At 36.7% G+C, this 25,138-nt stretch overlaps 2 protein-coding genes across 10 annotated transcripts in view; one reads left to right on the forward strand and one right to left on the reverse strand.

Moving 5' to 3' along the window:
* RELCH (RAB11 binding and LisH domain, coiled-coil and HEAT repeat containing) overlaps positions 1-20,866 on the reverse strand; it is a 115,108-nt gene extending 94,242 nt beyond the window's left edge. For all 8 annotated transcript variants that reach the window (XR_015727584.1, XM_087869769.1, XM_087869768.1 and 5 more), the window contains exon 1: positions 20,105-20,866. Coding sequence is in view for 7 of the 8 variants with exons in the window: in XM_087869769.1 (XP_087725895.1) it covers positions 20,105-20,633 (529 nt within the window). In the remaining variant the exon portion in view is untranslated. The remainder of the gene's footprint in view (positions 1-20,104) is intronic.
* Positions 20,867-21,089: 223 nt separating this feature from the next.
* The window catches only part of PIGN (phosphatidylinositol glycan anchor biosynthesis class N), a 111,606-nt gene continuing 107,557 nt past the window's right edge, over positions 21,090-25,138 (forward strand). For both annotated transcript variants that reach the window (XM_045790217.2, XM_045790218.2), the window contains exons 1-3: positions 21,090-21,262; positions 21,452-21,530; positions 23,146-23,295. The gene's annotated coding sequence lies outside the window, so the exon portion shown is untranslated. The remainder of the gene's footprint in view (positions 21,263-21,451; positions 21,531-23,145; positions 23,296-25,138) is intronic.

Below are 25,138 nucleotides of genomic sequence, written 5' to 3' on the forward strand. Positions count from 1 at the left end.
AAAAATTTCATTTCCAATAACATCCAAAAGAATAAAATACTTAAGAAAGACACCCCAAGCTTATAGATGAGAATATCCATGTTAGGACAGCAAAAATCCACAATACACAGATTCAATGGAAACCCTGCAATCTCTATTAAAAAAAAAATCTCTGCTGACTTTTTCCCACTTCTTTGCAAATATTGAGAAACTGATCCTAACACATAGATATGAAAAAGTCTCAGAAAAGTCTATCTTATTTTTAAAGTTTATTTATTTATGTAATCTCTACATCCAATGTGGGGCTCAAACTCATGACCCCAAGATCAAGAGCCACATGCTCTTCTGACTGAGCCACCAGGTGCCCAAAAGCCAAAGTAATCTTGAAAAAGAATAAGGATAGAAGAATCATATTTCTTGATTTTAGACTTACAGCATTTTTCAACAAATGGTATTGGAATAAGTAGATATCCACATGCCAAAGTAGGCAAGTGGACCATTACTGTATACCTTAAGTGAAAACTAAAAATGGATCACAGGCCTAAATAAAACAGTGAAAACTATGAAACTTTTAGTAGGAAATGTGGAAGCAAATCTTTGTGGTCTTGGCTGAGGCAATGATTTCTTAGATACAACACAAAAGCATAAGCAATGTGGTAGGCAGAAAAATCCGAATCCCCGATTATCTGTGAATATGTTACCTTACATATAGATGGAATTAAGATTGTTAATCAGCTGATCTTAAAATAATGAGATTATCTTGGATTATTCAGGTTGGGCCAATGTTAATAGCAAAGGTCTTTAAAAGTGGGAAAGGGCCATAAGCCAAGGAATATAAGCAACCTCTAGAAGCTATTTTAAAGGCTTCCCCTAGAACCTCCAGAAAAAAACAACAGGCCTGCCAACACCTTAATTTCAGCCCATTAAGCCTATCACAGGACCCATTTTGATTTCTGAACTACAGAACTATGAGATAATAATAAAAATAATAAATCTGTGTTGTTTTAAGATACCACATTTGTTTTTTTATAGCAGCCGAAAGAAACTAACACAAGTGATAAATAAATGAATAAACTGGATTTCATCATAACGAAAAACCTTTGTGCTTTAATGAATAAAGAAGAGGTGATACACACACACACACACACACACACACACACACACACACACACACACTGGAATATTATTCAGCCATAAAGAAGAATGAAATCTTGCCATTTGCAACAACAATGGATGGATCTAGAGAGTATAATGTTAAGTGAAAAGAGGCAGTCGGAGAAAGACAAATACCATATAATTTCACTCATATGTGGAATTTAAGAGTAAATGAACAAAGGAAAAAAAAAAAAGAATAGACAAACCAAAAAACACTCTTTCATTACAGACAACAAACAGACAGTTACCAGAGAGGAGGCAAGATGGTGGGATGCATGAAATAGAAAAAAGGGATTTAAAGTATACTTATTTTGTTGAGTAGTGAGTAATATATAGAACTGTTGAATCACTATATTGTGCACCTGAAACTAATATAACACTGTATGTTAACTATACTGGAATTAAAAAAAAAAAACCCCACCATTTAGAAAGTGAAAACACAATCCACAGAATGTGAGAAAATATTTGCAAATCAAGCATCTGATAAAGGACTTATGTCTATAAAATACAAAGCACTCTTATAACTTAAAAAAAAAGAGCACAACTTAAAAATGCGCAAAAGATTTAAACAGACATTTTTCCAAAGAAGATACACGAATGGCTAATGAGTACACTGAAGGATGTTCAACGTCATTAGTCATTAGGGAAATGAAAACCAAACCACAATGAGTTACCACTTCAAATGCACCAGATGGCTATAATCAAAAGGACAGATACTTACAAGTGTTTCAGAGGTTGTGGAGAAAGCAGAACCTATATACATTGCTGGTTGGAATGTAAAATGGCTCGACCGCTTAGGAGAAGTTTGGCAGTTCCTCAACAAGTTAAACATAGAATTCCCATATAGTATATACCCTAGGTATATACCCAAGAAAACTGGAAACCTATATTCATACAAAAACTTGTTCATGAATGTTCATTAACATTATTCACAATGGCAACAAAACACAAATGAATCAAATGTCCATCAACCGATGAATGAATAAAACATGTGGTATAACCTTACGATGGAGTATTATTCACACATGCTACAACATATATAAACCCTGAAAACATTCTACGTGAGGAAACTAGACACAAAAGGTCATATACGGTATGATTTCACTCATGAAATGTCTAGAATAGGCAAATCCATAAAACACAAAATAGGATTAGTGGTTTGCCAGGGGCTGTTGATAGAAAAGAATGAGCAGTGACTACTAAGAGGTACACGATTTCTTTTAGGGTTGATGAAAATGCTCTGGAATACAGAATAATGATGATTGCACAATTCTGTAAATACACTAAAACTACCGAATTGTACACTTTAAGATGGTGAATTTGGGATATATGAATTATATGTTACTTTAATAAAAGGACAAAAAAATTCAAGTGTTGTCCAAGATGCAGAGAAACTGGAACCTCATACATTGCTGGTGGGAATGTAAAATGGTGCAGCTACTTTGGAAAACAGTTAGCAATTCTTCAGAAGGCTAAACATTTGAGTTACCATATGACCCAAGCAATTCCTCTTCCATCCAAAACAAATGAAAACTATGTGCACACAAAATCTTGTACATGATCATTTATAGCAGCATTATATACAATGGCAAAAAAGTAGAAACAACAAAACGCCTATTAACTAATGAATGGAGAAATAAAACGTAGTATATACATCCATATAATTGAATGTTATTCCCCAATAAAAAGGACTGAAATACTGATACATGCTAAAACACAATGAAGCCAGAATATATGCTAAGTTAAAGCAGCCAGTCACAAAAGAACTACATGTTACATATAAGAAATGTACAAAATAGGCAAATTACTATAGAGGCAGAAAGTAGATTAAGTAATTTCCTAGGGGTGGAGTGTGAGGGTGAATAAGATGTGTGATAATGGGTGAGAAATTTCTTTTTGGGGTGATGGATACAATCTAAAATTAGATTAGGTGATAGTTGCACAACTCTATAAATATGCTAAAAACAACCGAATCATACACTCCAAATGGGTGAATTTTAACATACTTAAATTCTGTCTAAATAAAACTACTAATTTTAAAAAAGTACAGCAGCTTTGGAGTGCAATGAGAAAAAATGTAATCCAAATTCTGTATTCAACAAAAATATAATTTCAAAATGCAGGCAAGATAAACTTAATCAGTTCCCTAAATATCTTTCACAAAGGTGTGTGTGCGCGTGTATGTATGTGTGTGTGAGAGAGAGAGCGAGATCTCAGGTTTTACAGTGCACATTAGTATAACAAAGATTTACAGAAGTCCTGAGATAAAGCAAAATAAGAGCATTTCCCAAAATCGTTTGTCCACCACATTCCTTCTTTGAGTAATACCTATTTATTATCACAAGGAAATAATGTTAACATTATTTTGAAAAATGTTAGACGGCTTTCCCTATTTTCTGTAATTTAAAAATATTCATTTGTTAAGGGAAATAATGTGTTAGTACAGGGGTTGGCCAGCTAAGGCCTGAGCCTAATGTGGCCTGAGGCCTGTTTTTATATGATCCCCAAGCTAAGGGTGATTTTAATGTTTTTAAGGGGTTGTTATCACTTATTCATTCACTAAACATTTACGGAACACCTAATCTGTACCAGGTACTGTTGTAGATTTGGGGTACATAGCAGTGAAAAAACACATAAAGTAATAGAATGCCAAAAGATACTATGCCAAAAAGCAAACAGTAGAAAAGGGAAAATTTATACAAAAACATCTCAACTCTTATTAGATCTCCGTGATGAGTTGTCTTTTTGTTATTGTGTGTTTTTTTTAAAAGATTTTATTTATTTATTCGACAGAGATAGAGACAGCCAGCGAGAGAGGGAACACAAGCAGGGGGAGTGGGAGAAGAAGCAGGCTCATAGCGGAGGAGCCTGACGTGGGGCTCGATCCCACAACGCCGGGATCACGCCCTGAGCCGAAGGCAGACGCTTAACCGCTGTGCCACCCAGGCACCCCTGTTTTTTTTTTTTTAAACAGAGATGTCTTGTCTCTCAGATCCCACTTCACTATCAGTGATTCCCACATTCGATGAGGCTGTGGAAGCCTCCAATCTGAAAATACTTTAAACTGAGCACTAAAGAATACATGTCCACCAAGTCAACTAATGAGGGAAAGAACAAACAAGTATATGGAGTTTTCAAAGTGCAGGACTAGTTTGGTATAAGTAGAAAGGTTTCAATGTACAGAAGCTATAAGGGGTCAGGCAGGCTAGGAGGTAGAGGACCAGCAAGGACATTCTGTAATACAGGAATGAACCAGGCTAAAATAAAATAAACGAATAATATAAATTTTACAAAGGAATCTACTATATTAAATTTTACACATGCAGAACTGGTTACAGTTGAACACTCAGCTTTTCAAGGAAGGTGGTTCCTCCTTAGTAAGTACTAGCTCAGCTTTCTACTCTAAGATACACAACTGTCTAGCATTTTTACTCATAAGTGTTGGAGTCATTATAAAAAAATATATTGCTGTTTTACTATATAGGAAACAAAAGAAACAGAGACTCAAATATTCAAATTAGGGAAGGACTTACTGAACTGCACTTAATACTTGAAAATACTTCCTTACCCTATTACCATTTGTCAGGCACCATCTTAAGTGCAGGGGATTCTGTGTCAGCAAGACTGACAAGGTCCCTGTTCTTAGAAAACATTGGGGAAGAGAACAGTAAGTAAAACAAAGAAAATTAATTAATTAATTCAGATGATCAAAATGGTACAAAGGAAATAAAACAAGACAAGGCCAGAGTAGTAGGTAGTTATAGGTTGGGGTGTAATATTAGAGAAAGCCCTTCTGAAGAGGTTAGATTAGATAAAAGAGTTTCAGGCAGACCTGAGTTAGGAACAACAGAGGCTAGTGTGAACAATTTGAATACCACTGTAAATATTTTGAATTCGACTTCAAGTACAGAGGGAAACAACAAAGCACGTAATTTTTAATCATTTAACCAATTTTTAATCAAAATCATTTTGGCTTATATATGCTATAAGCAAAGTGGTTTGTAGAGAGACCAATTAAGCTAGAGAGTATTATGCTAAGTGAAATAAGTCAGTCAGAGAAAGACAAATACCATATGATTTCACTCATATGTGGAATTTAAGAAAAAAAACAAACGAGCAAAGGCAAAAAGAAAAGAAAAAAAGTGAGGGAGAGGCAAACCAAGAAACACACTTTCAACTCTAGAGAACAAACTGAGTGTTATTAGATGGGAGGTGGGGGAGGGGCGGAATGGGTTAAACAGGTGATGGGGATTAAAGAGGGTACTTGTCCTGAGGAGCACTGGGAGTTGTTTGGAAGTGATGAATCACTATATTGTACACCTGAAACTAATATTGCACTGTATGTTAACTGGAATTTAAATAAAAACGTAAATTATAAAAAAGAGGCTATTATAGTCATGTGGGTAAGAGACAATCAGATTTAAACCAGAATAGTGGCAGTAGAAATGTGAGTAGTAGTCAGATTCAGGTTACGCTTTTAATGTAGCACTACATGTCCTGCTAATACAGTGGATGTGGTTTTAACTAAAAAAGAGAAAATTATTCCTAAAGACTTCATTTACTGAATTTGTAATATGAGATACAAAAGGTGAATAGAGTTTCAGGGGTTCTGTGTTTTAAGTGCACTGTGGTGATAGTGAGAATCCTTAGCTTACACCAGATTTTTAAGTGTCCCTAAACAGAAAGCACTTTGTAAATAATCTCACTTAGGTGAAGAAATCAAAGTGGATACTTATTAAGAGTGACCTAACTAGCTAATGCAAAAAAAGGACAAATTAGAGGCTAGGTCAAGTTTTTTATTAAAATACTTTACAAAGTACCTATTTATATATTGATACAAGGAAACAGATTATGTCTGTTCAGAAAGCAGAATCAGGACAAACAAACGTAAATTATAGAAGATTTGAACCTCAGGAGGGGTTCCGCCATTTTCAATTTTTGGGGGTAAGTTTATTTATTTATTTAAGTAATCTTTATACCTAACATGGGGCTCGAACTCATGATCCTGAGATCAAGAGTCGCATGCTCCTCCAATTGAGTCAGCCAGGTGCCTGCCACCATCTTCTTTAAAACAATTAGTACATGCTAATAACTGAAATGATCGACTTCAAATAGAGCTATGTCATTATCAATGTACCTTATCTTTAAATTCCTGTTAAGGTAAACTAAGTGAAATTCTATATATAGCACTCTTCTTAGAACACTGTGTTTCTATTCAGGGAAGCATTTCATTTCCTTGCAATTTAATAATACCTGATAAATAATAATTTGTTATTAACTTAAGTTTTAAGACAGCATAAGCAAAAATGACAAAAAAAATATTACAGTATCCCTCATTATAGCATACTTTCTTTTAAGCATAAGCCAAGAAATACCAAATAACAATAGTAACCACAGAAGCATCGAAAGTTAATGTTAAAGGGGCTGGCTCAGTTGGTAGAGTGTGCAACTTTTGATCTCGGGGTCTTGAGTTTGACCCCACATTGGGTGGAGAGATTACTTAAAAAAAAAAAGTTCACATTAAAAATGGGCCAAACTCAGGAACACTACTCAGCAATTAAAAAAAAAAAAAACCCACTACTGATATATACAACAACATGAATGAATCTCAATGCTGAATGAAAGAAGCCTTACACAAGAGTACACCCTGTATTAGTTCATTTAAGTGGTGTTTTAGCACAGGCAATGGTAATTTATAGCAGAAAAAAATCATAATAGTGGTTATTGGAATGGGGGGCTAACTGGGAAGGAGCATGAGGGAACGTTTGGGGGAGATATGTATTGACAGGAGTTTGGGATATCACAGGTGCATTCATTTGTTGAAACTCATCATATGGTACACTTAAAACTTACATATCTTATTGTCTTTAAATTTTACCTCAGAAGAAAAATAAAAAATTCTAAATATTGAGCACTTGGTAATGACATGCATACTAAAGATTTTAAAAGAAAGTATACTGGTATCTGCAGCTTAATTGAAATGCATAAAAAAAATAGGATGGATTTTTGGATGAACAGAGGGTTGGAGAAATATCTAGATACGAGCCAAAGCAAGTAGAATAGAATGTGAATTGTGTAATCTAGTGGTGGGTATATAGGTATTAAAATTCTATCAACTTTTCTTTAAGTTTGAAATTTTCAAAATGTGGCAAAAAATTAAAACTTGTTAAATTAAACGTTGATAGGATCCACTGACGCCTAGATTTTATTAAAGCTGTAATAAGGGAAAATAACTATTATTATTGTCTTAGACAACAAAAAAATTTTTAAATGTTTTCCCTCTACTGTTTAAAATTGAGGCTTATATGGTGAAAATCTGCCAGATCATTAAGGCTATTGATACATATTGCTTAAACTGCTTTCCACACTAAGTACATATAACAATCTGTTTCATTAGCAGTTTATAATGTCAGTGCTTGGTATTATTTTTAATCTCACCAATTTAACACACTATAAAACTGTATCTTGCTTAATTATGCATCTCTGATTCCTGGTGAACTTGAACACTCTTTGAAAAATAAGTGTGTGTCTGAATTTTCTATTCACATTCTTTGACCATGTAACTAACATATAGATTTTCCTGATATATTAGTTTATTTGGCCATTACCGCCCTACTCAGAAACTCAACTTAAGAACTACACCCTCTACTCTTTGTCACATGTTTTATCTCTTCATTCTGATGTTTCCAACACGTGTATTAAAACATGTACACTTAATAAGACCAACTTTTATCAACCAATATTCTGGTATTGTGAATCAGTCCTCACTGTCTTATTCCTGATTTCATGAAATGTTAGGGATGATGTTGGTTGTTGATTTCAGATAAATATTTTTTATTATGTTGAGTATGCATCTACTGTAAGTTTTCTGTTTTTATCTTTCTCTTCCTCTTCATATGTTTAATCATACATATAGGCCTAGATTAGAGCTGTTTAACCACCATACATTATTCCTCCATTATATTTCTCTGAAATTTTCAAAGAACTCATCTATACAATGGGAGAGTCCTTGGGGAAAGCAAACACACACAAAGTTTAATTTTCAACTTGGTATTATTATGGCCATTGAAAAATATTTTGGTCCAAACCAACAGCTTCATATTTTCCAAAAAAGATTTGACACCTTTATAAATAATAACCACGATGTCACAAAAGTAAAAATCTCTTAATTCATTAAAATTTATTCTACTATGTCAGAAAAAAAAACCTACTAAAAAAGACAGTAATTTCAATTTTGACTGAACTAACCTATAACAGATTTTGTAAATACAATGTACTTTGGATTTTCAGACTAATAACAGATAATACTACAGCCCCAAGAGAAATATGCTTCTGTGGATCCAGCCACAATTCTTATCAGGGTAAGTGCCTTTCTAAATACTCTAAAAGAGAGAGTTTGAAAAATTTAACTCCTTTCATTTAGAAAGAACCTACCATATGCTAACATGAAGTATACCACAAAGCATTTCTTCAAATTTGAGGATTGTGTAACTTAATAATTCATTTTATAACTCAAGAAACTGGCCCGGAAGTTTCACCATAGCTGGCAAACTGGTAAAACCTGTATGTAGGTTTTAACTTAAGTCCGAGAACTAAATCCATTATATGCAGTGCGACTTTAAAGCATGCAGATTAATTTTGTAAATCACATACAAAAGTCTCACTTACATTTAATATTTTAGCACTGATGGCAGTATATATTTTTACAACAGTTCAAAAAATTAGTTTCAGATCCTTGAAACGGTATTTTTATGGAAATTACATAGTACTTTAAAATCTAAATGTAATTGAATAGCTGCTGAATGGTAAAGAGTACTGGTTAATTCAATTAAACATTTATCGATCAACTACTGTGTACCAGGTTACTGACATGAAGGTACAGTAAGGTATTAAAGGATAATTTTAAAGGATGTGGATATAAGTCCATGTAGGTGTGCTGTGTATGCTTAATTAAATGTTCCTGTAAACACACACGATAAGTTATTAATAGTAATTGACCCAGATGAGTAGAATTAAAATTTTCACTACATACTTTTCTTTGTACCATTTGAGTTTTGGTTGTATTTTGGCATTCTACCCCCAAAGACATTAAATACTTTTTATAATATGAGCATGTAATAATTAAAATGTCACGAAAGCACCCAATTCATAATGAAAGGACAGAGAGTAAAGTATTACCAAATAATTAGCTTTATATTTCAATTATTTCAGGAAAGGTGGTTTACTAAACCATGCCTAAATAAATCTATGTCATAGTACATAACAAAGAAATGTATATTATAGAAATTCAATAAATAGAAAAATAATGTTTCCCTTAAAAGTAATTTTATTTAAACCTGAGATTGTGTATAAACATTTTAATATGTTATCTGCTTAAATTAATTATGGATCTTAGAGATCTGTCAAGGGCAAAACTTGTATTTATAGTTTCTGATCCTCAATTCTTCTCCAACGCTAGGGCTCATTTCACTGACCCCCATGTTGAAAATATTTGAGAGCTAGAAGGAATCTTAGAGATAGTCCAATCCCCTCATTTTTGCAGATAAGAATACAGAGCTATGTATTCATTATTTACTAACCCTCAGTGGGGAATATAAAATTCAGTAAGATTTGGTCCTTGCCTTGAATAAGCCTATAAACCACTGAAATTAAGCCATGTACACAGATAACAAAGATACAATCAGATCACTGTATGTTAAACATTTAAATAAATTAAACTGTGAGTAAGCCAGAAATAGAAATCCAGTCTCTCAGCTTGCAGTCTGCTGTCTTTTCCTCTTTCCCAGAAGATTCCACAATGAACTAGACTTCCAAGTCAGAAGACTGAAAATTAGGAGGAGACTTAAATGCTGAAATTTTATAACTATTTACTTAAGTTAAAATTTCTATAGCACTGGATGATTTTAACATATGAACAGATGTCACATGAAGAGAAGGATTATTAATAATTATTGTCAATAATTATTATATTTTTAACATGTTTGGAACACTTGTTCTTCCAGATGCTGTGCCAGACACTTTCCAAAGACAAGCTTATTTAACCTCCTAACAACTCCCTGCAAGAAGAGTCACTGGCATATGCTTTTAAGATTTATTTATTCGAGAGAGAGAGAGAGAGCGAGCGAGTGCACGCACACGCATGTGGGCACATGGGGCAGTGTGGGGGATGGGGGTCAGCTGGGAATCCTCAAGCAGACTCCCTGCTGAGCACAGAGCCCAACTCAGGGCTTGATCCCAGGACCCTGAGATCATGACTGGAGCAGAAATCAAGAGTCCTACGCTCAACTGACTGAGCCACCCAGGCACCGCGCCATCTGCTTTTTACAGGAGAAGAAACAGACTATGCAAAATGCCGCAATTAGAAAGTGGCAGAGCAGAAATGTAAAGTTGAGCTCTCTGATTTGGAGGCCTGAGCTCTAAACCATTAAGTTTCTTCAATAATACCTAAGAGCATGTAGATTCAGATTTCCGAGATTCCAGATAAGTTGGGCTTGATACTGTCGGCTTCAGAAAGATCAGACTTGACTCAGCTTTGCTCAGGCAGAGTTGAGGAAACAGGCTATAGAGGAAAAGGCTAATTTTCACAAGGAATATTCTAAACTCACATATTTACAGGAAACTACTATCTATCTACAGATCATTTCTTCAACACAGCTTCAACATTTATTCAAAGCTTTTTCCCAGGCACAAAGTTAGGCACTGTGCCTTATAAAGAAAAAAAAAAAAAAGAGTTCTTGAGAAAGACATGTAAATTCACAAGTCTCTATATAATTAATTCCCATAAGTGGAACAGAAAAAAAAAAAAGCCACAAGTTAGAGGATTCAGAGCTCACTATGGGCAGGGGAAACTTCAGGAAGAGGAAGGAACATAAACTGGACCTTCCTTTAAGGATACACAAGATCTGGAAAAAAGAAAAGGACGACAGGGAATAAGCATTCTCAGAGAAGGAAAAAGGCACGGAGTCACAAAAACATAAAACTCGTTCAAGGGACACTGAGTAAACAAAATTAAGTATAATAAAAGTTTTGTATATGAGGAAGAAACATCATTTTAGGGAGAACTTTGTTGTTGTTGTTGTTTTTAAAGATTTTATTTATTTATTTGACAGAGAACCAACGAGAGAGGGAACACAAGCAGGGGGAGTGGGAGAGGAAGAAGCAGGCTCCCAGTGGAGCAGGGAGCCCAATGCGGGGCTCGATCCCAGGACCCTGGGATCATGCCCTGAGCCGAAGGCAGACACTTAATAACTGAGCCACCGAGGCGCCCCTAGGAAGAGCTTTGTTATATATATTCACGATAAAATATTTTATAGTTACTTTTATCATACTATGCAGAAAATGGGAAAAAATTAAAATTTCTAAACAGATTTATAAATTTTTTCTGTATGTAAGATACGATTTTGCTAATAAGAGTTGGAAAAGTTGCTTTAGACAGGAGGAAGCAATTTTAAAAGGTTTTAGCTGGAATGACATGAATAAATAGCTTTTTAAAAAAAATTTTAAAAGATTTTATTTATTTATTTGACAGAGACACAGCCAGCGAGAGAGGGAACACAAGCAGGGGGAGTGGGAGAGGAAGAAGCAGGCTCCCAGCAGAGGAGCCCGATGTGGGGCTCGACCCCAGGACTCTGGCATCATGCCCTGAGCAGAAGGCAGATGCTTAACGACTGAGCCACCCAGGTGCCCCAATAGCTTTTAAAATCAAGTAAGAACAAGGATGGAAGAAGAGATTAAAAGCACATGAACCAGTTGTAAGGTTAAAACTGATGGTCCAGATTTTGAGCTACAGGCCTTAACTAAGGCAGCACACAAGCACAGAACTGATAGACGGTCAGAAATAACACAGAAAATATGATGACACTACTTTGAGTGAGCAATCTTATGTACCTACAACAGGACCAACTGGTTGCAAAAACAAATGAACATCATTTCTGATTGCTGGGAATTTTTGAAATACTGGGTGGGAAAATCTGGAAGAAAGCTACACCCATGATTGCAACTGTGGTCTCCTCCTCCTTGAGGCTTTAGTTAGTCATGCTCCATGACTACACCAGAAACTTAGATGTAACCATGCAGCAAAACTTCAAGACTGAAAAAGAGAGTACAAACAAATTCAGCGTAAGATTATTTCATTCAGAAGAACAATGAGTGACTATATTTGGCTCTAATTTGAGGCTCAGTTGATCCTGGTCTATGGCCCAGATACCCTACAATCACATGTAGGACATTCATGTCCTGATTTAGATTAAGTGCTGTGTAACATGTACATCTTGATGAAATTAAATGACGTTTTAGGCAGATTATTCAACTCTGCCTTAGTGTGGTACTACAGTTTGTCACTTTGACTGCTTTTTTAAATGGTCAATTTTAGACTACCTGACCTGCCTTCTGCATTAAGGAGAGTGGCCGATCATACACTAAAATGACCTAAGAATTCTTGCTGAGCTATTTTAAAGTTGACATAAAACAGTAGTTGTGGTGTAATGGAAAGAATGCAGACTTAGAAGTTAGTGATCTGGGCTGGAATCTTAGTTCTGCCACTGAAGACATGATTTGTGGTAAAATATAAAAGGACATACAAGGAAGGGTAAGCCCCTGTGCTTACCTCCCAATCAGCAATCCTCCTCTGTGGCATCAATCATTGTTTAGACTCTTCTGTATGTATCCTTTTAAATTATGCCAGGCATATGCAAATTTCTCCCTTTTTGTACATAAATAGAAACATATACATATTGGCTGCAATCTAAATTATTCAATTTATAATATAACTTGATCATTCCACATCAGCACAGACAAACTACTCTGTTTTAATTAACCAATCCCTTACTGTTGGATGTTTAGGTTGTTTTCAATCTTTTTTTTTTTTAAGATTTATTCATTTATTTATTTAAAAGGGAGAGAGAGCAGGCAAATGAGCAGGGGGAGGGATAGAGAGAGAGAAGCAGACTCCTCGCTGAGCAGGAACCCCCCCCCCCCCAATGCGGGGCTCAATCCAAGAACCCTGAGATCATAACCTGAGTCAAAATCAAGAGTGGAATGCTTAACTGACTGAGCCACCCAGGTGTCCTTAGGTTGTTTTCAATCTTCATTACCTTCACTTATAAATGATATTTTAAAAATCTTGGTTCAATTGTTTTAATGCAAACAAGCATGTATGTCTATAATACATTACAGAAATGGAACTGGTCATGATCTCAGGGTTGCAAGACTGAGACCCCCTTGGGCTCCAAGCTGGGTGTGGAGCCTGCTTAAGATTCTCTCTCTCTTCCTCTCCCTCTGCCCCTTCCCTGCTGCTTGCACGTGCCTGCATGCTCTCTCTCTAAAAAATAAATAAAAATATTCTTTATTAATCCTTATATTAGTAAGACATATAGTTTGCAAGCAAAAATGATTTTCTACAGTTATTTTTTACAAATGTAATTAATACATGATATTCAATATAAGGTAACAAAAAAGGTAGACAAATTTCGGACACATATGAAGAAATAACTTATTATTCAAAATAAAAAAAAACTAAAGCAAATCCCCCAAAATCAAAGGGGCATTGTGTTCAAAATATGGGCAAATAGCAAAACACTATTTACTTAAATATTAACAAATATATTTTTAGTATAAATAATTCAGAAACCATAATTTATCATCAAATCTCACAGTACTTATAGGTCGAAGCCAGTAAAAACAATAGGCTGTTAACATATAAGACCTTTCTCACTTGATATTTGTTTTTTGTTTATTTAGATTTATTTATTTATCTTATAAAAAGAGAGTAAGCGAGCCGAGGTGGAGAAGGGCAGAGGGAGAGGGAGAAATTTAGTAGACTCCATGCTCAGAATGAGGCCACATGCAGTGCTCCATCTCAGGACCCTGAGATTAAGACCCTGAGATCATGACCTGAGCAGAAACCAAGAGTCTGATGCTTAATTGACTGCGCCACCCAGGTGCCCCTCAACTGATATTTGTAATTTAAATATAAAACTGTATTTTTAGACCAAGATAAATGTTTTTCATCATAAGACCATGGGGGAGAGGGACATAGTTAAAAGCCATAAAAAAATTAACCAAATTAACCAAACTTAGTTTTTGACCTAAAAATACTAAACAAAATGAAAATTACAAAAATTCTAAAAAGTTTTTCCCAATGAAGTTTTTAAAAAAACAAACAAGCATACATTCTGAAGATCACTAACTTTTCTTTTGACAAACAGAAAGTGTAATTTTAGTTTTTGACAGAAATAAGGTCTGTTTTCCCTGATTAATAGCCCTATCTTGCTTCCTCTCAGCCAAAATACCACAACGGCTTGAAACATCACACTGCATTTTTACAAAGTACCCAAATGGAATCACTTTATTTAGTGAAGAGCCAGACAATGGGAAGCACATTCCCAGATGTTTTAAATAAGGCAAAATATGAAATGAATATTATCTTTTCTTTACCCTCACTTCCTTTTCCTCACTCATGATAAAGAGTCTAAATAGGGCCAAATAATAAAGTTACTATTTATTCAAAATTTCACTTTCTCCACAAGGGCCATTTCATTACAAAAGACAATTTTTCTATATCTGAATGCTTACACTACTGTCTGTATCACAGAAAACTATTCTATAATGCTTTCATGTGTTGGTCTTGTCTCTTCACCAAGAATGTAAGCTCAAGGACCTGCATTAAACATCTTTTGGATTCCTACAATCCTGATTACACAACTTAATATATTGATGAACATAAAATATTGAATACCTACTATCTTCAAGTCACCATGCTAGCCAGTGACAATATCTGATTAAATTTTTATCAGCATTAATAATTTTGAAACTACTAGACAGACATAGGCAAGAAAAATGACAATTATGCAACAGATACATTTGGGAATGTACAGGGTCCAGACAATAGTACAAAGTCTCATTCAGCTAAAAGCAGTGAACCCAAAAATTTTAGAAATATTTTATTGGTATTTTCTCTCTTAGAAGCCAGAGGAAGCACTAAACCCAATTTCAACCTAACAAGGAAGGAACTACTTTGTAAAGTGGAAGAGATGGGAATGCTGGAAGATTGTAAATCTTGACATGTTAGCACTGGTGATACTGAAAAAGGAACACAGCACAATGAGATATGTACTCTTTATGATTTCTGAGAAATGACAGGTAGGATCATGAAAATTTTAGAAAGAAGGAAAATGACTCAAGGAGGCTGTAGGCTCACAAGTGAAATTATCACAATCATTCATAAATGACTGCCTCTTGACAAGCTACCTTATAAAAACCTGAAGACATGGTAAAGACAGGATAAAAAAAATCCATCATTAAGTTACTTGTCTTTCCCATTTGATCACCTACTGTCTGTGCTATAAAAAAGTTGGACTCATCTATGAAATTACAGTCCAAATTTGATGAGTGCTCTGACTTCAAGTGGAATCAGCATTACTCCGGCAAAGATAGCACAATCTGTTCAGTGTTTATCAATGATATTGCCACAATTTTTATCTTGCAATCTAATTGAAAAGCAAAACAATTACTTAAGGGAAGTTTATTATGGACCAATTGGCAAAAATACAGAGGGAAACAAAATATATACATATAATGTGTGTGCCTAAAAGATATAATTAGTTCAACAAGTAGATCCAGTAGAAATCTTGCAATGATGCTACAATTCATCTAACACTGAAACTTCCTTAGAGCATTGGCTAGAAGTAAATTTTCTAGTTAATAGAAATCTTTGGGGTGCCTGGGTGGCTCAGTCAGTTGACAGACCAACTCTTGATTTCAGTCTACATCTTGATCTTGAGCCCTAAGGTTGGGCTCCTTGCTCAGGTCTGCTTGGGATTCTCTCTCTCCCTCTGCCTCCCTTGCCCACTCCCTGCCCGCCCCACTTGTATGTGCTATAACTAAATAAATAAATAAATAAATAAATAAAATTAAAAAAAGTTCTTCTACTGAAAATATCGAACTTATAAAGCTATAATTCTTTTACCATTTGAATGTTTTATAAATATGGATTACTTTTCCAGTCAAGAAAAAAGGTTAAATACAGTATGAAGACTTCTTCAAGTATTTTAATAGCACTACCATACTATTTACCTAGGTCAACAGACTTTTAGGTAAATAATTCAGTAAATCTTACAAAATTAAATTGTTTTTAGACATCAATGAAAGAAAGAAACTACTTTTGGTTATATGTTTGTTATTTTGAAGTATTATGAATTTTCAGATCAAACACATATCAATCAAAATATATACAAAAAGAAATTAAAATAATTGAATGTTTTAGATAATCCATACGATCAGTCTTCATAATGTTTATAATTAACCATGACACTCTTATTGAGTATTATAAAATCATAATCAATTAGCAACAATCAACACACTAGACTTGAATATAGGGGATCTTTAAAAGCAGGTAGTAGCCTAATCCTAGAGAAACACTTATCCTCTGAATTCCTAAAATATAATCTGTGCAATCAGGAGCTTAGTCAAAATCTTTAAAACATGGTACTAAGCACAGTCCTACAGACTTATTATAACATTTGTCTATTTTCTAACTGGATTAAGACATTTACAGGCACTGATATTTTGAAGTACACAATGCCTTTGTATTTAAGTTGTACTAAAGTTTGTGCTATAAATGTGTGCACATTTATAGAAAGAATATTTAAGAAGTATTTCTTCTTTTTATAACTTTAATTAAAATACAGTCTTGCCATCGCAAACCTAAAGGTAAAAGCTAAAACCCTAAGACTTCTAGATGAAAATACAGAAGAAAATTTTTGCAAACTTGGGATTGGCAATTATTTCTTACACAGGACAGAAAGAACATTAAAGAAATGTTAGAAAGAATCATTTAATGAATCATTAAAGAAAAAAACTTATTAACCAAATCTGAAGAAATGTAGAAAACAACACAGAAAACCGTACTGGGAAAAATATTTGCAAAACACTATACAGGACTTGGGTCCAGAATATATAAAACAGAATTTTAAAAACTGGTTAAAGACATGAACAGACATTTCACGAAAGAAGATACACTAGTGGAAAAAGCTCAGGAGAAGGAGTTCAGCGTCACTACTCCTCAGGAAAATGAAAATTAAAACCACAATGAGATATCCCCAATCTCTCATAGGATGACCTAGTAAAAAGCCTGAAAATCCCAAGTGTTTAGGGGATGTGAACTCTCATACATTGGTGATGGGAATTTTAAATGGTACAACCACTTTGGAAAACAGTTTGACAGTCTCTTATGAACTTAAGTATGTAGTAACTATATGACCCAGCAATTATATTACCTGGGTATTACCCAAATGAAATGAAAGCACATGTCCATGCAAAAAGAAGCCACACGGAAAAGAATATATGCTCCATGATTCTATTTATATGAAATTTTAGAATAGGCAAAACTTATATATAGATATGCTTCTTAACCTGGACAATATTGGAGACCTTTTTGGTTGTCAGAACTTGAGAGATGGAGTAGGAATGGTTGCTACAGGCATCTAGTGGATAGAGAGGCCAGAGATGCTGTTAAACATTCTAGAATGGACAGGGCAGTACAACAAAGAATTATCAGGCCTAAGACTTCGATAGTGCCCAGGATGCAGAATTCTGTTGTATAGTGATCAGTGGAGGTCTAAAGGTGGGACTGGGGATATAATGCAAAGAAAAATGAAGGAATTCTGGGGACAATAAAAATGTTCTATATTTTAACTGCAGTAGTGATTAGTTTTTCAAAACTCATCGAACTGTACACTTTAAAATAGGTGTGTTCTATGTATGTAATCTTACATCAAAGTTGGTGGTAAAAATTATAGTGCCTGACAATATAAAGCTATTTAAAACAGTTTAATCCAATATTTGCTTTTTAAAATATATGCATGGAAAAGACAGGTTAGGCAAATATCACTGGTGAGATCACGGATAACTTATTTTTTTCTCTTTTGCTCATTTCCTTTGTATTAACTTGAAATGCTACTTACAGTCTAAATTATAAATGTAACTTTTTTCTTTTCTTTTTCTTTTAAGATTTATTTTACTTATTTTATTTTTTTTAAAGATTTTATTTATTTATTTGACTGAGACAGCCAGTGAGAGAGGGAACACAAGCAGGGGGAGTGGGAGAGGGAGAAGCAGGCTCCCAGCAGAGGAGCCTGATGTGGGGCTCGATCCCAGAACGCCGGGATCACACCCTGAGCCAAAAGCAGACGCTTAACGACTGTGCCACCCAGGCGCCCCATGAGATTTATTTATTTTAGACAGAAAGAGAGAACGCACACACCCGGGATGGGAACGGCAAAGGGAGAGAGAATTCCAAGCAGACTCCTGCTGAGCAGGGAACCCTATGCAGGGCTGGATCTCATCACCAGCAATCACCACTCCAGCCTAAACCAAGAGTCTGATGCCCAACCAACTGACCCACCCATGCACCCCATAACTATTTCTATATACAAAAAGTTTTAATGAGAAAATTTCAGTATGAACAGTGATATCAAACTGTAATAAGGTGGCAAAGAAATTCTTTCAAATAGAATAAAGTCATGAAATAAGGAATAACCTATTTCATTATATTAGTATGGTAGAAAAACATAGCAGACGCCATTAAGTTATGTTCAACAATAGGCCAGGAACTGTACAAAGTGTGAGGAATACGAAGATGTCCCTCAAGAAGTGACCATCTAATGGAGAAAAATGATATTGTCAACAAGACAAATACAAATCAATTAAAGACTAGTTTACATATGAAAGTACAATGAAGCAAGCAACTAAGGGAAGAAAGGAAGAAAGGAAGAAAGGAAGAAAGAAAGAAAGAAAAGCAACTAACTAAACACGGGGAGTGTGGGAAGCATTTACAAAGGTGACATTTAGGCTGTCCAGCAACGAGAAAATTTCTTCCAGAAAAGATGATTGATTATCCTACATACAGAGTAAGGAAGTTATACCTACTGAGAAAATTCCGTATCAAAGAGGGAAATCTGCCTAGGATTTACCTGGATGGAAAATGTACTCTTTGCACTTGCATGACATCTAGATTTCACAGAAGTCTCTGACACCATTCAAAAGTACAGAGACAAAATAATTAGACTACAATTTAAAAATTGTACACTTAACATTTATTAGTAAATTCTAGTTGGCCTCATCTGATACCTAAAACTTCTCATACCACTAGTAAGGGAAAATCCAAGATGCCTCCCAAAAGAGGATACGGGAATCCAGAATACATCCTTGACAGTATGTTTTCAAGCCAAAAGAAGCACTTATAAATATATGATGGATGGGGTAAACGATTACTCTATACTGCTAAGAATGATTATAACACAGTAAAAAAGTAAATTCCTAACTTATGCAGAGAAAAAAAAGCCTGCGAGGTAGTGGGACCACAAGACAGACTACAGGCAGAACTTGTCCACCCTGCTCCTTAGATTTTCTGTCATTTTGGAACTTCTTGCAATTAAGGCATCGGAATGGAATTAAACTGACTTTACTTAACATATTTTGTGCAGCAGAAAACCCAATTTTTGAGTGAGAAAGTATTCCAAAGAAAAGGGACTTGAGGATCTGACTGTGCGGAGAGAACATTCCCTATTCTTTTCCCCCTCTTTACTTTGAGTCAAGGAATTACTGCAAGCAATGTAAGAAACACTATTTCCTGGTAGAGGTGATTCAGGAGATTGGAGGAAAAAGAAAAATGATTAAAGCGATAAGCCAGTTTGCAAGGGAGCCTTCTGCGGTCCCGTAACACCCAGCGAACTGGAAACTCGGTATTTTTTAGATACTGACGCCAATAGAGGAACCAGGAGCAAGTCGAAGTCCAGCCAAAGGTTGGAGGCACACAGAGAGAACAGTTGCTGGCAGACCCTTTTGCTTCCACCGCAAAAGACTCCCACCCCTCCAACTCTAAAATGTTTCTAATACTCACTACCTGCCCAGAAATACCCCCTCCCCAACAATCCCAACCACCCTGCGGGAGTGACAGTCTGCGTTCACTTACTGAGCTGTCCCCCGCCAGACGTCGTACTCGGTTCCCGACCTCCTGCGCCTCCAACGCCAGCTGCTCCAGGGATCCCCGGCGCCCCCATCCCCGGCGGGGTCCCACTCTGCCTTTCGAAGTTGCCTGGATTGGAGAAGTAGTCGCGCAGCCGAGGCAGTTCGCGGCCGCTCTCCAACAGCTCGGTGTGCAGCTCCAGGGCGGTCAGCAAGTATTGATCGCGCAACAGCTGAGCCGCGATCGCGTCAATTGACAATCGGGCAGGGGTCTCCCCACCGCCCCCCAATGCCACCGCAGCCGCCGACACCTCCCCAGGGAGCCCTGGCCGCGCACTGCTCCCTAAGGCCACGGGATCCTGGGGCGATAGCGAGTCTGCAGAGCCAGGATCTAGGCCGCTCCCGGAACCCAGCCGAAGTCCTGCCCGCCGCTCCTCGGTCGCCGCTACCTCGTCGTCGTCCTCGTCTGAATCGCTGAGGAATGGATTCACACCGCCGCCACCACTGCCACTACCTCCAGGCGCCATCGCCGCCATCTTATCCTGTCAGGACTGTGGGCGCCTCCCTGACTGGCTCTGACAGGCCGCAGCTTGGATTCCCCCTAAGCCTCAGCCGGCACTGCGCACCTCCACAACCCTGGCCTGGCCACGTCCCACCTCCCCACCCAGAGACCAGGAGTAGGTTCGGAGGCGGAAGGTCCGGATGCAGCAGCACCCCTACCTCAGCCACTGCTGCACCAGCAGCGGGGCTCTGCAGGCGTCTTCCTGGTCTCAATCTCGCGAGAAAGGCTGCGAGTCCTGCCCCCTCTCCCCGCCCCAGCCCCGCCCCAGCCCCGCCCGTTCTCAACACCGAAGGGCGAAGATTGAAAGCCCCGCTCCCCGCTCAAAGGCAAAACCCCGCCCCCACTCCTGTTTGATTGGCCGGAAGAGGAGGGAGGGACTGGAGTTACCGAGGACTGGCTCTAGAATTCTCGCGAGAGCAGTCGCCCGGCAGGTAGGTTTCGGGGGCGTTCCGCAGTTGAGAGGCAGTTATGACGGTGGCTTAGGAACGTTCTGTTGGCTCTCCTTTCAGGGGTCAGAGGGGAGCTCTGCCGGAGAGCCGGATCCTGCCTTTGCGCTGAGGAGGCCTCATTCCCGAGATAACGCCTGACCCGGGAAAGCCCCAGGTAAAGCCCAGGGACCGGAGCGCAGAGGTGCGGTGGCACCAAAACTGGCCTCACGCCCGCGGGCGCGCTGCTTCCTTAGGACTCTTCACTTTTTCTTGTTCGCTGCCAGTTGGTGATACCGTCTTCGCACGTGTAGCAAGTGCCCAGGGCAGTAGTTAGAATTTGACTTCTTTTCTCTTCCCTTCCCAGTCAAGTGCCTGCTCGCTCTGGAGGCCTGGCGACAGCACCGGCTGCTTGAACTTCTGGAAGACCGCGTTCTAGCCACCAAGTTAGTGCTATAAAAGGACGGGGTGTGTTTGGGGTGTGGGAGGTGGAGGAACTAACCGACAGAACTCTTGAGTTTTGGATTTCGTTGGATTTGTGGATACCCTGAATGAGCACTTAGCATTTAAAACACAGTTTGCACAGCAGGGACCCTTCAAAGTATTAAATGCAGCCCCATCAGTAGAGAGATAATGCAAACTTAAGCCTAGAAACGTCCAACGACCTGGTCAAGTCAACTCCGCTAATAAAATCAGTTTTCTTATGTGCAAAGCCATTCTTCTCCCACTAGCCTTCCATTCTTTCTGACTTGGCCATTTAGGCTGGAATTAAGGTATTGACTGTGAAACATATTTACTTTAAAGCTTGAATGCTTTGCATAGTTTTAATTTCCTTTATCAAATGTTAGCACATAGAGTAAGTATACTAAATTTGGAAGTTCACCTTAATCTTTTGTGGCAAAGGGGATGTTAATTTCTAGTCAACAGTATTGGAATGCTATTCCTAAGACCTCTTTTCTTCACACATAAATTGCTACTTTTGCAAGGTTTTCAATTTCCTTTCTTTCTGTATAGCTCCCTGTAAGCACCAAAATAAATAGGTAGCAGTAATCTGTTATCAAGTGAGTTACATGAAACATTGAAGTAGTAAATATCTCCTTTAGTTCTGTGGAAAAATAAAAATAGAGCATTCTTATATAACCACAGGTCAGGTTATTGACTTACGTGTAAAAGTATGCCAACAGTTAAGTGTAGGTTTTAATTTCAGTTTACCCAGGCTCAGGAAACTAAAATTTTTATTTGAATGAGGCTTTGGGTTTTTTCTTTTGTTTTTGCTGGAAAGTTTTTTTTGACATTGTTAGTACTAAGAATTCAAAAAATTTTTTATAGAACATTAGCTCCTAATGTTCAAATTCTAAATATTTTTCTGTTATATACACGGAAGAAAAACATTTAAAAAAAAAACCCATCTTAGGAAGATAGTATCAAAATAGCCAATGCTGTATCCTATTACTATTTATTAGCAAAAAGGATTGCTGGTATGAATTGTAACTGAGTTTGCCAGAGAGATTGAAAATGGAATCAATTTCTGGAATGGAGAAATGGGAGGGAACAGTGAATGGCATGGAAAGGGCATGATTGGAAATGGATTATTTGTATACAATATATCCATCTCTGTAATGGAATTTTTAGAAATCTCCTGCACTTAGGGTCCCTGAAGAAGATTGTCCTTGTCTGGTAGAAGTACCTGGAGTTCATATTCCAGTTCTACCAATTATTTGCTGTAACACCTTAAGTTACTTTACTTCTTAGTCTCACTTAACATTTATCTGTCAAGGGGATTAATGAAAGTACACAGAATTGGGAATGTGCTTGTTACAATGCTTGGTACCTAGTACACCATAAATGTGGTTATTATAGTCAGTTACAGATAGTGCAATATTAGTATATATTGAAAGTATTTGAGAGGTTTTTAAAAATAGAACAAGACAAATATCAATTATTCAGCAGCTAAAGCTGGAAAAAGCAATTAAGTCAGTAGGGTACAAAAGGAATATCTTTAGTTTAGGGTCTGATTTCTAAAATGTAAGTTGAAAATATATTTAAAATATGTCTTCTCAGAGAGTTGTAAGAAGTTGGACGTAGAAGTGCTTCCATGATTGACTTCCTGTATAAATCTGTAGTTTCCTGATTCTGCTTCGCATCCTATAATCATGGACTTGTTTATATGACCTTCCAAACCCATAACAAATCAAGTGGCCAATTTTCTCAGTAAGTACTTTTCTTTTCCACAGTACATAGAGGTTTACTTATCAATAAAAGTGCAAGTAGCACATACTAGAATATTAATAATTGCTAATCTTTACTTATAATTTATTATTAATATGGTTGGGAAATTTTCTCCGTAGCAAAATTTGCAGTAATGTAGGTCTTTGCAACTAAAGTTTCATTGAATAATGAGGATAGTCATTGAACTTTGTATCTTAGCAATGAAATGTTAAAGATTGCTTTTTCTTTTAAACACTTCAAATTTTTTAGGGCTTAAAAATTAATTTTTGGCTTTAATAGTCTTAAAATAACTACAGGTAACATTTTAAATGCAAATTTTTGGTTGATGTAAAATTTTAGAAATGCTTAATTTTTTTTTTTTAAAGATTTTATTTATTTATTAGACAGAGATAGAGACAGCCAGCGAGAGAGGGAACACAAGCAGGGGGAGTGGGAGAGGAAGAAGCAGGCTCATAGCGGAGGAGCCTCATGTGGGGCTCGATCCCATAACCCCGGGATCACGCCCTGAGCCGAAGGCAGACGCTTAACTGCTGTGCCACCCAGGCGCCCCAAGAAATACTTAATTTTTAAATTGTTTTCCAATGCATGTAAACATTCCACAGGTATAAGCTAAATAGCTTTTATTTGTACATAGATATATGTCTTTTAAAATTTTTCCAAATGATTCAACCATGACAAAGTTTTCTTCAATAAATCTGAATAAAATATGAGTCTCTTTAAAGAGAAATGTTAAGTAATAATATTGCTTAATATACATGTGCTTGGCAATAATAAAATAAGTAGTATGTGAAGGACAATATTTTGGAATCACTGCAATTTTATGTATAGTAAATGACTCAAGCGTGTAAGTTTGGTTTTTGTTTTGTTTTGTTTTTTTTAAATATCCTGAATCTTCACTGTTCAAGTGTTTGTTCTGGAGGAATAAAAAGAGAAGCAAAGCAGCCTCTAGTGGCTATAGTGCATATTACATGTACCTTTGAAATGATAATCCTAAATAAATTCTTCAGCACACTTTTGAGTCCTTACCAAGCATTTGGACTGAGATGAGTGCTGGAGAAGTCCTGTCTTGCTGTCATGGAATTACCATTAAGTGGTAGAGACAGACATTAATCCAAACAGTAAAAACAGAGGTATGTACTTATAAACTGGAAGTAAAAGTTTTGGTTTTTGGTTTGGACTACATAGTCCCTGAGGAAGTGACGCTTGAAAGTGTAAGGAGATGTCATGAGATAGTGGAGTGAGAGAGGATGGAAGGGGGGTTGGAAGTGCAATTTATGCAGAGGTCTTAATAACAGTAGGAAGCATGGGCTACTTACATAAAAAAGGCCAATGTGGTGAGATGCCATAAAGCAAAGGGGAGTGCCATTAGACAAGGCTAGAAAGGGAGGCAGAGACCAGTCCATGTAACACCTTGTGTGTTGTATTAAGAATTCTAGTTTTGATTAGGATGGGGGAGAGGCATCGAAAGGTTTTATCCAAGGGGTGAGATGCTCAGATTTGCATTTTTAAAAAATGCAAAATCAAAAAAGTAATACGCAGCTATACAGCTGAAGAATGGGGTATAAAGAATGACTGCTGGTTTTCTGATTGGTATTACCTGAGTGGAAGGTGGTGCCGTCTCCTGAGATTGTAAACACTGGGGAGTTAGGAGGCTTACTACCTAAACAAAGTTCATGGGGGATATCATCAGTTTGGTTTTAAACATACCCAGTTTGTATCTCAGGTGGATGTGTTAAGGTTGGAATTATGTATATGGATGTGGAGCTATTAAGACTTTTGCATATAGGCGCTAGCTGACACCAAGTGTATAATCAAAAAAGCCTAG

The sequence above is a fragment of the Ursus americanus genome, chromosome 19, assembly GCF_024610735.1.
Source record: "Ursus americanus isolate L20-20 chromosome 19, mUrsAme1.1.p, whole genome shotgun sequence".
Classification (NCBI taxonomy): Eukaryota; Metazoa; Chordata; class Mammalia; order Carnivora; family Ursidae; genus Ursus; species Ursus americanus.